Source organism: Bubalus kerabau, chromosome 2, assembly GCF_029407905.1.
Source record: "Bubalus kerabau isolate K-KA32 ecotype Philippines breed swamp buffalo chromosome 2, PCC_UOA_SB_1v2, whole genome shotgun sequence".
NCBI classification, from domain to species: Eukaryota; Metazoa; Chordata; class Mammalia; order Artiodactyla; family Bovidae; genus Bubalus; species Bubalus kerabau.
In genome coordinates, this window is record NC_073625.1 from 191,640,386 (window position 1) to 191,654,873 (window position 14,488).

The 14,488-nt window shown below is 62.1% G+C and overlaps 1 protein-coding gene across 6 annotated transcripts in view; it reads left to right on the forward strand.

Annotated features, from left to right (window-relative positions):
* COL18A1 (collagen type XVIII alpha 1 chain) overlaps nt 1-12,546 on the forward strand; it is a 96,355-nt gene extending 83,809 nt beyond the window's left edge. For 3 of the 6 annotated variants that reach the window (XM_055569839.1, XM_055569836.1, XM_055569838.1), the window contains 18 exons: nt 12-74; nt 306-380; nt 1,165-1,191; nt 1,414-1,467; nt 1,757-1,831; nt 3,230-3,298; nt 3,872-3,914; nt 4,411-4,473; nt 6,857-6,900; nt 7,165-7,287; nt 7,763-7,916; nt 7,999-8,072; nt 8,431-8,559; nt 8,989-9,021; nt 10,069-10,314; nt 10,493-10,690; nt 11,124-11,239; nt 12,110-12,546. In XM_055569839.1, coding sequence (XP_055425814.1) covers nt 12-74; nt 306-380; nt 1,165-1,191; nt 1,414-1,467; nt 1,757-1,831; nt 3,230-3,298; nt 3,872-3,914; nt 4,411-4,473; nt 6,857-6,900; nt 7,165-7,287; nt 7,763-7,916; nt 7,999-8,072; nt 8,431-8,559; nt 8,989-9,021; nt 10,069-10,314; nt 10,493-10,690; nt 11,124-11,239; nt 12,110-12,323 — 1,800 coding nt within the window. In that variant the 3' untranslated portion in view covers nt 12,324-12,546. Of the gene's footprint in view, nt 1-11; nt 75-305; nt 381-1,164; nt 1,192-1,413; nt 1,468-1,756; nt 1,832-3,229; nt 3,299-3,871; nt 3,915-4,410; nt 4,474-6,856; nt 6,901-7,164; nt 7,288-7,762; nt 7,917-7,998; nt 8,073-8,403; nt 8,560-8,988; nt 9,022-10,068; nt 10,315-10,492; nt 10,691-11,123; nt 11,240-12,109 lie in introns of all 6 variants that reach the window. The other 3 variants (XM_055569834.1, XM_055569837.1, XM_055569835.1) reach the window with 2 other exon arrangements.
* The last annotated feature ends 1,942 nt before the right edge of the window (nt 12,547-14,488 follow it).

A 14,488-nucleotide genomic window follows, 5' to 3' on the forward strand; every position in this document is an offset into this window, starting at 1 on the left:
TCTCCCCACAGGGACCAGCCGGGCCAAAGGGAGACCTGGGCGCCAAAGGCCAGCAGGGCATCCCGGGACCCAAGGTGAGGAGCCCCAAGGGGCTGTCTGGGGTCACTGGGTGACTGCTTGGGGGGAGGGGCCTGGGGACGGGGGCTGTGCCTGGTGCATTCCCTCTGCTTGTTTCCCTGCGCCAGTGGAGGCCCCACTCATGGCTTCCTGTCCTTGGGTGTCGAGTTGGTGCCGAGGGGAGTCTACGGGGGGTGTGAGGCCCATTCTTCCCTGAGCTGGCCTTCTGACCTGCCGCTCCATTCCAGGGTGAGAAGGGAGAGCCGGGCACGTTCTTCGCCCCCGATGGCAGAGCACTGACCCCCGCCCAGAAAGGAGCCAAGGTGAGGGGTGTCTGGATGAGTGCGAGGCTTTGTCCAGGCTGGGGCCATAGAGATAGCACAGAGGGTCCTCCTAAGGGGGCAGGTCCTGCCTGTGCATGGGAGCCTCTCCAGGTCAGCTTCCAGAAAGTTCTGCAGCCTGGGTCCCTCGCCCACCTGTTTGCTCCTCTCCCACCAACCTGCTGGGAGGGCCCCCATAGCCTAAATCTCAGCTCAGCCTTGGCCTGGCTGGCCCTTTGTCTTCTGCCAATCAGCTGAACCCACCTTGCAGAGGGGCTGGGGGCTCTTGGGGGCCTTGTTTCTTGGCCTCGGCCTCACCCCTGGGAGCTGCACCCCCTGCAGTGCCCAGCTGGCCCTCAGCCTCTGGAGGCATTACCACTAGGGCTGCGGTCCAGCCTTCCTTCCTCAGGAGGGAGCCAAGAAAGGCTGGGCTCAGGAGTGGGTCCCTTGGGGAGCCTGTGCCCTGGGTCCCCTGCTCCCAGTAGGTGACCCCCAGCCGTGGGGAGAGCTGGACCCAGACCAGCAGGCTGTTGAGGACAGGCCTACAGGGGGGCCCGCAAACCCCAGCCTGGACTGCAGGGCTGGCCCCCCAAGCTTCAGGACCCCTGGCGTGTGCCCCATGCACATGCCCAGGACACAACCCCCAGCCACAGCCCCCTCCCTCTAGTTCTTTCCTTCCCTTCCTGGGCTCCACTGCAGGAATTCAGACAGACACAGGGACCCCTTGGGGCTGCCTGCTGGGGGGTGACCTGAAGCCACCTAACGGTGCCTCTGATTTTCTGTTCAGGGTGAGCCTGGCTTCCGAGGACCCCCGGTGAGTAGACCAGGCTTCCCCAAAGTGCACACACTTGTGCTGGGCGTGAAAGCACACGGGAGGCTGTGGAGGGCACTGCTGCCTGCCTGACTGCTGGGTGGGCGGGGAGCCGAGCTGACATCCGGCTGCACCTCTGAATGGGGGGAGGGTATTAGGAGGGAGACTCCAGACGCGGGTCTGGTTCCTGCCCACCTGAAACCTGGTCTCCCCCTCCCCCCACAGGGTCCGTACGGGCGGCCCGGGCACAAGGGAGAGATCGGATTCCCTGGACGGCCGGTAGGTCCCTGGGTCTGAAGCCAGGTGTGGGCGTCAGCCCAGGCCCGTGTGGAGAGGGGGCCCAGAGGCGAGTGGACTACAGCCCCATTGCTGCCCTTGCCCTGGAGACCACCCACCCCTCAAGCATGGCTCTCTGCAGCCCTGCTCACAGGCAGCTCGGGTCCCAGAGGGACAGACACCCCGAGGAGAGCCTGGGTGGGGATGGGAGCTGCTGGGCCGGCACCCCAGGGCCCACGCAGCAGTGCTGGCCAGCGCCCTGCAGACCCCCACCCTCTGTGCTCTGCTGCAGGGGCGTCCCGGGATGAATGGGCTGAAAGGGGAGAAGGGGGAGCCGGGGGACGCCAGCGTGGGATTCGGCATGAGGGTGAGTGTCCGATGGGGTGTGCGAGGCGGGGCGGGGGCATCCAGGCCCGGGGGTCTGGTCTCAGGGCTTGGGTCTCAGAGCTCAACCCTGGGTGGCTTCTGAGTGGCCTCGACATGTGACCATGGACATGCAGAGCCTGGAGCACACACATACACGCACACACATACACGAGCCAAGGCCACGGAACAACATGGTTTTCCCGGAAGGGCCCTGGGTTGGGCACCTCCTGCCTGTAGGGCTACGGTTTCTGTCACCTTTTGAGCCCAGGGTCACAGATCGGTAAGGTCGCCAATTAGGCCCTGTGACATCTCCATCCAAGATGCACCATCGAGATGCAGGACTTCTTCCGGACCCATCTGGGCTCTTAGTGAACCCGTGGCCACTCGGAGCCTTTTCCCTGGACCCGCTCCCTCCCAGCCTGGTCACTGCCTGGCTGAGCAGTGTGGGGTCCTGGGGGCGGCGGTTGAGGCCTCTGCTCTTCTGGTGTCTCTGGCACCACTGTGTCTTCATCTTGCCACCACCTCCTCGTGGACCAAACCGTGGTGGACATTTCATGAGGACTCACAGTGCAGGGCAGCGACCTGCAGAGCTCCGTGATGGAGGGGGATGGTCACTTCTGTCCAGGAGGAGGTCGGGGGCTGTCCAATCCTTCCTGCGGAGCTCAGTGATGGAGGAGGACAGTCACTTCTGTCCAGGAGGAGGTCGGGGGCTGTCCAATCCTTCCTGCGGTTCTGAGTCCCCAAGGCAGCATTCCAGCCGCTGTGCGCTTGCCCTGATCAGAGTCCAGTGGGACTGGCTGCTTCATGGACCGAGCTTGTGGCTCTGTTCTGCTTTAGCCCTCTCTCCTCAGCCACAGGGCAGGGCCAAAGGTACCCAGGTGCTGAGAGAGGGCACACATGAGGTTCTAGGATCGTGGGCCCCGGGACCTTCATCACTCAGGCTGGTCCTTTGTCAAATGAGCCCTTTTGGAACAGGCACTTCTGATGCTACACGAGTGGACTGTCTCTCCTCTTTCCATGAGTGGGTGAATGAACGGAGAGTCACGTTCATGCAACACGAGTGAAACCCGCATGTGCTGGCCTCGTGGGCTCCCTCTGACCTTGGAGACACACGGCCGACCTTCAAGCTGGCAGTAAACACCGAGCTATGTCTGAGGTCGTGTCCAGCCCAGATGGCCGCCCGCACGCCCCCCATGGGACGGTTTGAGGAGGACTGTCATCTGAGGCTGGGAAGGGGACAGCCATGGCCACAGAGCAAACTGGGCGCTTTCTTGATTAGATGTTTTCTGACTTTGCTGTGATTTTCAGAAACGCTCCCGCGCATGTCTCACATCCTCTCCAGTGTCGGTGGCCTGGCTGGGAGCGTGACTGACCAGATCTTTCTCTTCCCCCCACACAGGGTCCAGCTGGCCCACCTGGGCCTCCGGGGCCCCCAGGCCCTCCCGGGACTCCTCTCTATGACAGCAACGTGAGTCACCGAGACCCACTCTTCTCTACACTGGCCTCCTTACCCCTTCCTGACCCCAGGGAAGTTAACCCCCAGGGAGGATCTGAGCCCTAGAGAGGGTCCGAGCCCCAGGCAGGGGCAGGCCAAGCATGACCTCTGCGTCCGCGGTGGGGGTTCTTCTGGGAGGGGCCAGGGCAATGGGACCCAGGTCCACCCACCTTGTAGGCTGCACCTGGTGGGCAGTCAGTTAGAAGACAAGCCCCCTGCCCCTGGGGGGAGATGAAGGTGGGGGAAGGGAGTCCTCTCTGGATCTGGGCTCCCAAGCATGAGCCTGTGGTGCTGGGGGGTGGACACCCCCATTTCACAAGGCTCAGTGATGTGGGGCAGTCATGTCACGACCAGAGCTCCAACCCCAAGTCCTCTATCCTCTCCCCGCCTCCCTGCTTCTCTGTCCTGGGGAGAGGGGTGTTGGGGACGGGGCCTGTGTGACCTCACAGGGGCTTCCAGGGAATCTGGGCAGAGACCTTGGGTGGGTGGTGCCCTCAGTTTCCAGGGCGCCTTCCTCAATGGCCACCTTTGGCCCATACTTCACAGGCATTTGTGGACTCTGGCCGCCCTGGACCCCCGGGATTGCCAGGTGAGGGGTCCTGGGGCCTCAGGGAGGGCAGGTCAGCCCCTCCGGCCACAACTCAGAGCAGGTCTCGTGGGGTGGCCCTCACGGGGGAGCTGGATGATCTGGGACCACCAGCCCCAGCTGACCACAGCCCGTTTATTGGGCTCCAGGGTCCCCCCTGCACAGCCTTCCAGGAGGTCCAGCTGTGGACAGGAGTGGACGCCGAGCAGCCACTCGCTGGCTGTCCACAGTCCAGCTCCAGCTCCTCATGCCAGCCCCTCCCGGTAGGAGCGATGTGGCCTCTGGGAGCAGAGGCTGCGGCCCCTGGGCCGTGACCACCAGGCACTGGCTGCTCACGAGCTCTTGCTCTGAGGGTCCCCAGGTTGATCCGCTGCCCCCTCCCTGGCCCGGGCCTGCAGTGCACTTGGCGCCCCCCAGGGTCAGGCCGTATGTGGGCAGGAGGGCATCCTAGCAGCCTCTGTACACGTTCAGTAACAGGCACTGGGGTCTGTCTCTCCAGGGCACCAGGGGCCTTCTGGACCCAAGGGTGACAAAGGAGATGTGGGCCCCCCCGGACCACCAGGTGAGAGTGCTCTGAGCTGGGGGGCTGCATGTGTGGTCGCCTGCCCGCCTCCTGGAGGAGGGGGGGCAGTCCCTCCCGGGCTCAGGGGCTCTGACTGGACGCCTGGTTTCCTGCATAGCCTTGGGGCAGTGCTAGGGGGAAAGGATCTCAGGGCTGAGGTGATGGCCAGGCAGGGTGTCCCCGCACCCAGTCTTTGAGGAGCGGGGCTGGGCCCCCATGTGAGTCCGCTGGGGAGACCCAGCATCCCCAATGCACTGCAGGAGCCTTGTCGGCTGGCATCCTCCAAGGGGGTGAAGCCCCAGCATCTCAATGTCCCCTGAGATGGCAAGAATCCCCAGCTGAACCCTGCTTCTTCAGGTGGGTAAAATCAGATCAAGTAGGTGCTGGGAGCAGGGTGGTCAAAAGCCAGGACAGCTGGACCCCTGGGCACTGCCAGCCAAAGGGTGACCGAGGGCAGCACTCTGGGGGAGGGGCAAGCTCAAGTTTGCCCTTCAAGGTGTCCGAGCAGAAGCTAACCTTACTCTTGAGAAAGGTGAGCTCGTCCAGGGCCTGGGTTTCTTGAGGAAGAAGTGGACAATGTGGACAGGAGTTTCCAGGCTCGGACTTAACGGTGATGACGGTGCCTGGATGCGGAGGGAAGGCGACGCCAGCGCAGAGTGGAGCCGTGGATGAGAGTGGGATTTAATTGTCGTGCTGAAAACCACAGCCTCTGGATGTGAAGATCTGTGTGACTTCAGCAGCTGGGACCCAGATGACGAGGGGAAGGGTCAGCATGGAACTCGGCCGACGTGCTGGGAAGTTGGACAAGCTGAGGGAGGTCAGACATGTGGGTGAGGACACGCGGGTCAGGCAAGGGGCAGACGGGGTGCAGGAGAGCATTTGAAGGCGTCATGGCTGAGCTTCCAAACCAGAGACAGGTTCAAGGTCGTGTTCGTGCAGAGTCCACACGACCCACAGCTGATCCCTCACAAGGACGGGAGGAGCCAGAGGGTGCAAAGGTTTCAAGACATTGGAAGAAATTAGCGGCTCGCCTAGAATTCAGAGACCCGGGTTCAATCCCTGGGTTGGGAAGATCCCCAGAGAAAGGAATGGCTACCCACTCCAGTGTTCTTGCCTGGAGAATTCCATGGACAGAAGAGTGTGGTGGGCTACAGTCCATGGGGTTGCAAAGAGTTGGACGTGACTAAGGGACTAACACTCTCACTAGAAGTCTGCATCCGGTGAAGACATCCTTCTATAGGAAGAGGAAGTGGGTAGCAAGGCTAGCCCAGGACATGAGCCCCCCGGTGGGCTCACCTCAGGACCAACCAAGACAGAAGGGACATGCCTCTGATGGTGGAGCGGAAAGGTAGAGAAGCATAGGAAACACTCGACCCAGAGTCGGCACGAGAGGAGAGGAGCCTGGAACAGTGGGGCAGAGAAGCTATGTTGAAGCTTTGGAACACAGAGTGAAGATGGAGTCAACCCAGATCCACCGGCGCATACGTTCAGAGAGTGGGTCCTTTCCTGTTTAAGGACAAACGTCGTCAACGGGACAAAAACAAAACTATGCTGCTTACAAGAGACACCCCCAAATGCAAGGATGTGAGAGCTGAGGGGGAAGCGGGTTGTGGTCTGGTGAGAAGGGAGCCGTGGGTGTGTGCGCACGCCTGTGTGCACTTGTGAGAAGTCAGACAAGTTATCTTAGGGCAGGAAACACTCCCTGAAATTTTTTTTTTTTAAGTTTATAATCAAGGGGTAAATCCACCAGGAAAACACAGCAATTCCAAATTTCTGTGCCCCTAACAACATAGCTTCAAGATACAGAAAGCAAAAAGCAACAAATCTGAAAGGAAAAACAGAATCACTCATCAGAGAGGGGGACGTGTAAGTGAGGGAGGCAGCAGACGAGAAACCGGGTCAGCCCGCGGGTGGAGGAGCTGCACAGCCGTGACAGCAGCCCCCCAACCGGCACTGGGGCCCCCAGGCCCTCGCCCAATGCATGGCCAGTCCCTGCGGCGTGTCTGCCCTCAAGGGTGCGACCAGGAGTCAGTGTGGAAGACACCATACCATGTACAGCCACAGCGTGCACGACCACGCTTTTACCTGTGTGTGTGTTTGTGTGTGTGTGTGTGTTCAGTTGTTAAATGAACATCCCGTGGTGGTCATTTCACAGTAAACATCAGTTGGTTGCATCCACAGTGCTGTGTGTCAGCAGTAAAACTGAACAAAAACACCAAAAAGTATCAAGTAATTGGGAATAAGTGTAACAAAACATGCAGGAGATCTCTGCACGGAGATACAGAAGTTATAGAAAGAGGAGGAGACGTAGGTACATTTGGGGGCCGGGGGATATGGGAGGAAGTCTGCCTCTCACCAAGCTCTCCCCAAAACCCCTCCATAGGGCAGTTCCCATTTGACCTCCTCCAGCTGGGTGCTGAGATGAAGGTGAGTACCACCCCTCATCCTCACAGTGCCCCCCCACGGGGCCCCAGAGGGCACCCAGGACCCGCCATCCCTGGCTCCACTTTTCGGGAACTTGGCGGATGCAGTGGGAGGTTGGGAGGCTGAGTCCCGTCCTGCAGGCTGGCCAGGCCTGGGCTGCAAAGCATCTGGCTGCCTTACCTGGGCCTAGGGCTGCTGTGCCCACCCCTCCCCACAGCGGCAGCCACCAGGAGCCGGACTGTCACCCACAAGCATTTCCATCCACAGGGAGAGAAGGGGGACCGAGGGGCCGCTGGGCAGAAAGGAGAAAGGGGTGAGCCCGGGGGCGGAGGATTCTTCGGCTCCGGTGTGCCTGGCCCCCCCGGCCCGCCCGGCTACCCAGGGATTCCGGTGAGTGGGGCCCCAGGTCGCCCACAGCTGCCCACACACAGGAGCCTGGAGCTGAGGGAGGTCCCCTCTGCCGGCTGGGCCCTGACTACCCACCTTGGTCCTTTGCCCCAGCAGGGGTACCCACGCGGGAGGCACCCACAAGTCAGGCCTGGTGGGCTCACAGCAGCCACCCTCCCAATCGGGCCCTGACCTGGGGGCACCTCCGCTCCTGCTGGTGCTGTCCTCCGCCGAATCCCCTCAGGGAGACCCTCTGTCCTGAAAGTGTCTGGGGGCCCTGGGGTTGTGCCTCTGTGTGGGGCTGCCCTCGCCTGCATCCCAGGGTCCCCTCCCAGCAGAGAGTGTGCAGGATGGGGACAGGGAGGGGACAGCGGTTCGGGAACCATGGGCTAGCGGCAGATGCAGCCCAGCCCCTCAGGCTTGCTTGTCCCCGGCCTGGGGACACAGGTGACAAGGCTCCGTGTTCTCTCTCCCCCAGGGCCCCAAGGGAGAGAGCATCCGCGGCCAGCCTGGCCCTCCGGGACCTCAGGGACCCCCTGGCATTGGCTACGAGGGACGCCAGGGGCCTCCTGGGCCCCCTGGACCCCCAGGGCCCCCGGGACCCCCTTCCTTTCCTGGCCCCTACAGGCAGAGTAAGTAGGGTAGGGAGTGGCCCTGGGCTCCAGCTCCCTCCAGGCAGGGCCAGTGTTCCTACCTCTGGCTTCTCTCTTGTAGCCATCAGTGTTCCTGGCCCGCCAGGCCCACCTGGGCCCCCAGGACCCCCTGGATCCATGGGCACTTCTTCAGGGGTAAGCACCGCCCTGCTCCTGACCTATGGGACCCTCACTGCCCAGCTACCCTTTCCTTTAGAGGCTGTCAGGGGACCCCAGCACCGAGGGCCCCGAGACATGGCTTCCAAAGCAGAAGTGGGGGCCCAGGTGTGGCTGGGGTCAGAGATGGGCAGGGGCGGATGGGAGCCACTGAGAAGGTCCCTCTGCTGTGCAGAGGCCATGTGGCCCAGGGCCTCGGGGGCTGACATCTCCCCACAGCGCTCCTGGGGCCATCCTGGGGAGGAGGGGCGACCTAGGTCTTCAGACGTCCCAGCCCCACCCCTCTGTGAGCCCTGAGGCCCCTCCGCAGGGATCCACTGGGCTGGGCTTCCAGCAGGTGAGGGTCTGGGCCACGTACCAGATGCTGGTGGACCAGGTGACGCAGGTGCCGGAGGGCTGGCTCATCTACGTGGCCGACAGGGAGGAGCTGTACGTCCGGGTCCGGAATGGGTTCCGGAAGGTTCTGGTGAGTCCTGGACGCGATCTCCTTGCACATGGCGGTGGGGGTGGGGTGGGGCGGCTTCCCGCCTCGCTCTGGGATGATGGGAGGTGGAAGCTCGGTGGTGAGGCCTGGTGAGGCCTGGGTGAGGGCACCAGACCAGCCAGGTGGGGTCCCCTGGGGTCTGGGCGTGACGGCCAGTGATCCCCCATCCTTGCTCACCTCTCTCCACCTTTTATTAGAAGCTGTTTTGTAGCAGTTTTAGGTTCAGAGACAAGTTGCTGTTCCTTTTTAAACTGACAGATGTCCTTACTGTGTGCTGGGCATGGGGTGGGGGAGAGGTGGGGGGTCACCAGGATGCAGCCACGCCGGCTTCCACTCAGGGGTGGGGTGGCCTGGGTGAGTGGTGCCGGCTGGGTCAGAGGTCCTGAGGTGACCACCCCTGTTTTCTTCCAGCTGGAGGCCCACGTGCCCCTCCCCCATGGGACGGTAAGGATTGCCCCTTCTTCCCACAGCCAGCTCAGGGCTGGAGGGCCGGAGCTGGGTGCTCAGACCACACTCATTGCCCTTCCAGGAGAGAGGCTCCTTTGATTCTGGTCTCTCTGCCCTCATCCACAGGGACAGACCCTTCAGGGGTGTGAGTGGAGGGAGAGGGGGAGATAGTCCAGTTTCCCTAGGTAGGGGCTGTGTCACCCGGCGGCGGCTCCTCTGAGTAGAAGTCACGGTTTCTCAAACGGTTCAGGAGTGGGCTCCATCTTAGTGGGCATGGGGTTCTGTGTGGGTCTGTCTGCCGCTGCAGGGGCTTGGGAGTCCCTTCTCCCACTCAGCACCTAGCTGTGCCCCTCCCTCCCAGTTGCTGGGCGCTGTTCCAGGGGACAGCTGCGCCTAAGTAGGCACGGCCCCCGGCCGCAGGTGACACTGTCAGGGAGACAGGCACCAGGGTAGTCGGCAATGGGCAATAACATGGTGACACAGACAGACACGTCTCACGTGGACACATGAGGTGGTTATACCGGTACGACTGCATTAGAGATTACCACCAGGTACCAGTGGACAGGTGTCAGAGGCTCGGGTGCTGTGGGAAGGGCAGAGTCGGGAAGAGGTCCAGGGTCCAGGTCCCACTCTGAAGGGCCTCCACTGCTGTGGTGGGAGGGTAGGGAGGCTGTGGGGTCAGGGTGGTCCCTCCCTGGGCCAGGGGAGAAGCTGGATTCTGAGGGGGAGGACTGGGGGCTTGGGCAGAGGGCCAGCTGACCTGACTGAGATATCAGCAGGCCGGCTCCCTACAGACAGGCTAGGTGCCCCCAGGTTTGGGGTGCAATGCCCAGCTCACCACCTCCAGTTTAGCCCTGGCGGCCCAAGAACACAGCTGGGTGCAAATGAAGGGCGCGTAGGGCTGGGCATCAGGAACTCCCCGGCAGGCAGCAGACCCACACCCGCTCCCTCATGCCCCCCCACGCCACCCCGCGGGCCTCACCACGGGGCCCACGCGGGTGCGGCAGGCCCAGCCCCACGCGCTGTCCGCCTCTCCCCCTGCAGGACAACGAGGTGGCCGTCTTGCAGCCCCCGCTGGTGCAGCTGCATGAGGGTAATCCCTACCCCCGCCGGGAGGTCCCACACCCGACAGCGCGGTCCTGGCGGGCGGACGACATCCTGGCCAGTCCCCCGCGCCTGCCGCACCCCCAGCCCTACCCCGGCGCCCCGCACCACGGCGCCTACGCACACCTCCGGCCGGTGCCCCCCACGGCCTCGCCCTCCCACACCCACCACGACTTCCAGCCGGTGGTGAGTGACACCCCGCCTGCTGGAGATTCCGGAGCCTAGGGCGGCGGGGCGGGGCGGGTAGGGTGCTGGGGAGAGGGCGGGGGGGGGGGGGTGGGGGGTAGGGAGGATGCGGGGCAGGGCCGCCCGGAGACCCACCGCCGACCCTGGCCGGCCGCACTGACCCAAGGCTCCCCCGCAGCTGCACCTGGTGGCGCTCAACAGCCCGCAGTCGGGCGGCCTGCGCGGCATCCGCGGCGCCGACTTCCAGTGCTTCCAGCAGGCGCGCGCCGCGGGGCTGACCGGCACCTTCCGCGCGTTCCTGTCCTCGCGGTTGCAGGACCTGTACAGTATCGTGCGCCGCGCCGACCGGGCCACCCTGCCCGTCGTCAACCTCAGGGTGCGTGCGCGGCCCGGCTCGGGTCTCACCTCTGGGGACCCCTGCCCGCGTCTGCCAGGGGTGCTGGTGCCTCACCAGTTGGTGGAGGCAGCCCGGTCCCCCCAGGCCGTTATGCTCTGCTGTGGCTTCCGCCCCCGCAGAGTGCCCTTTACCTGGCTGTGTTCCGTGGCTCCTTCCCCGAACGGAAACAATGTGCTTTCTAGATACTCCGAGGTTTATCCTCTGAGTGCCCACGTCCCTCAGGACCGGAGGACTTGGTCCAGCTCGGGGTCCAGGGCTGGGGGTGGGTGTCTGCCTTCCTGGGGGGCGGGAGGCCTGGGGCCAACCTACCCTTGGATGGGTGAGAGTGTTTTGGAGACCACTGAGACCACCCAGCCACCCTTGCCCCTGGCGGATGGTGACCAGACACGGGCTGACCCCCTCTCCTCCGCAGGACGAGGTGCTGTTTCCTAGCTGGGAGGCCTTGTTCTCTGGCTCCGAGGGCCAGCTGAAGCCCAGCGCCCGCATCTTCTCCTTCGACGGCAGAGATGTCCTCCAGCATCCCGCCTGGTAGGTCTCCATGTGGGCCAGCGGCTCGGGTCCTCTGTATCCAAGAGTCCTGAGCAAAGGGGGATGCTCTGGCTCTGAGCCTGCAGGCTGACTCAATCCTGACACATGCTCACAGCTTAAACCCCACAAAATCCAAGATCACAGGAGGAGCGGTAAAGGTGGCTGTTTGTGGTATTACCTGAAACACCTTCATCTGGCCTGCTTTCCCAGCAAGTGCCCCCCGCCTCCTGCTGGGAAGGCGCGTCTGGGAGACCACAGGCTCTGACCCGGTTTGTCACATAAACATCACAGCGAATTACTTATGTAGATTCCCCAAAGTGGAATTTCTGGGTCAGAGGACACATGTGTCCAACATGCTTGCAGAAGTCACCAAGTGGCCCTCAGGCTGGCCCCACGCCCATCGCGCTCTGCCAGCAGGTGTGAGGACTCCTGTTCGCGGACACTTAGGGGGCTCGGGATGTCACATGAGCCTGTGTCCCAGCCTTCATTGGGGAGCACTGCCCAGGGCTGTGCCCTGGCCCCTGTGGGCTCCACCAGCCAAGGGGCTACACCTGGTTCCTAGTGAGGAGGCTGGCAGCCTTTGCATGACCACTCGATGCCAGGTCCACCCACCCCAAAGGGCCAGCCATCCATGTTGCCAGGCCCTGGTCACCAGGCAGTGCCCCCCAAAGCAACAGCAGCATAGGGTGTGATCTGGGAGGTAAAGCCCCAGGACTGGGTGGGCCTGAGTGCCGGCAACCCGAGTTTTTGCTCCCTAGCGGCCCCCACACCCCACCAAACCTCCACCAGCGGGAGACCCTCTTCTGCTTGGGGTGGCTACAGCCTGGGAGAGGCGGGCCCAGTGAGACTGGCAGCTGCTGCATCTTGCAGGCCCCAGAAGAGCGTGTGGCACGGCTCAGACCCCAGCGGGCGCCGGCTGACCGAGAGCTACTGCGAGACATGGCGGACAGACAGCAGGGCGGCCACGGGCCAGGCCTCCTCGCTGCTGGCGGGCCGGCTGCTGGAGCAGAAAGCCGCTGGGTGCCACAACGCCTTCATCGTCCTCTGCATCGAGAACAGCTTCATGACCTCCTCCTCCAAGTAGGGCCTCTGCGGGCACCATGGACAGGTGGACTGGCGAACAGAGTGCCAGAGAGGAGCCAGGCGCCAGGCAGGAGGAGTGGAATGCCCCCAGCCTTGGCAGAGAGCCTCTGCCGGCACCCCAGGGAGGGGACCTGGCTGGGACACTTGCCTGTATGGTTCATGTTTCATGTAATCCTCAAGAAATAAAAGGAAGCCAAAGAGTGTATTTTTTAAAAAGTTTAAAACTGCCTGGTGCTCAGACTTCCTTCTGGCCTTGTTTTGACAAGAGGCCAACTCTGGAAACTTCCGCCGAGGGAGGTGCGTCCCCAGGACCTCCTGGGTACCTTGGGGTGGGGTGGGGGGTGGTGTTTGAACTGCCCCAGCTACTCTGCTTCCCAGAAGCCCTTGTCCTGCCAACACCGGGCCATCTACAGAGAAGCCACGAGGGGGCGCTGGGGCTTCACCACCTTTCCTCCCAGCAGCCATCCTGCAGAAGCTTCCAAGCTTGGCGCCCCACGGCTGACCTGGGCTCCTCAGCTCCACCTCCCCGGGCTCTAGCCCTTGTCTCCTCCTGCTGCTGCTGTGTGTGGCCAGTCCTGCCACAGGGGGTGGGGATCGTCTACAGTAAGTGACCCCTCAGGCACAGAGCCTGACCCCAGCCCAAGATGTACTTGTTGAGGGGTCCATAAACCCAGCACCTGGTCCCTGGACCTGGACCTCCCACTCAGCACTAGCGTCCCTTCCCCAGGGTGAGGATCACCGATTTCAGCTCCAGCCCAGCTCTGCCCAGGAGCACATCCAGGACCCATCTGGGCCCAGATCCAAGCCCCCGCAAGTCCTGGCCGGAACTGCCTCTGGTTGAGCTTGGCACCAAGGTCCCGGGTCCACCTTTGCCGGACATGGAGGCAGAAACCCTTGGAAGCAAAGGGGATGGCCACATGCACCTGCCCAGCCAGCTCCGAGATGGGCAAGGCTCCATGGAGGGGTGGGGCCAGCCCCGGACCGGTGACGGCCATGTGTGCTGGTCCCTGCTCAGTATGATCTGCACCAGCACGTCCCTGGGGAAACCCACGGCGTGGTCCTCCTTGTGGGAGGAGAGGGGACATTCGGGGGTGAAGGCCACGTGTGCCTGGTCCCTGCTCAGTACAATCTGCACCAGCACGTCTCTGGGGAAACCCATGGCGTGGCCCTCCTCATGGGAGGAGAGGAGGGGACATTTGGGGGTGGACACAGGCCTCTCTGGGGGAGCTGATGGGATGGCCGTGCTGGAATTTTCAGGCCCAGCTGCCCCAGGGCCTGCTGTCCGAGCCCTGTAACAGTAAACCGAGGGGCTGGTCCTGGGAGCTGTGTCTGTGGCTTCCCCACAGCTTCCAAATAAAACGGCCATTCGCACAGACGCCTGGCCTGCAGGAGCTCTGTTCCTGCCTGGAGACCCCACGGGCAGAGGAGCCTTGTGGGCTACAGTCCAGGGGGTCACACAGGCAGACACGACTAAGCAACTGACTTTTTTCACTTTCACTGTCAGGAGGCGAGTGCTTGTCTTGGACTGTCCAGCTGGCCGATCCTGCCAAAGGGGTATAAGCAGGTGTGCAGACATGCACGGATATGCATAGGTATATACAGGTGTGCACAAGTACACAGGTGCATAGTGCACACGTATACATAGGTGTGCAGATGTACACAGATGCACATGGATACACAAGGGTTTTCAGATGTATGGTCATCCCTCAGGCCCATGGGGATTGGTCCCAACAACCCTACAGATACCAAAACCTGCTCAGAAATGCTCAGGAATTCTTATGTAAAATGGTGTAATATTTGCATGTAACCTATGCACATCCCTCTGCATATTCTAAATTATCTCAGATTACTTCTAATACCTAATACTACGACCCCATGACTCTACAGTCCATGTAATTCTCTAGGCCAGAATACTGGAGTGGGTTGCCATTCCCTTCTCCAGGGGAATCTTCCCAACCCAGAGATCAAACCCAGGTCTCTGGAATTGCAGATGGATTCTTTACCAGCTGAGTCACCAGGGTAGCCCCAAAAATGCTGTAGAAACAGCTGTAAATACAATATAAACACCATGGTAGTAGAGGCTGGAAAATGGCAAACTCTATTTTGCTTTCTGAAACTTTCTGCATTAAAAATATATAATTTCAATCCATGGTTGAATCCTCAGAT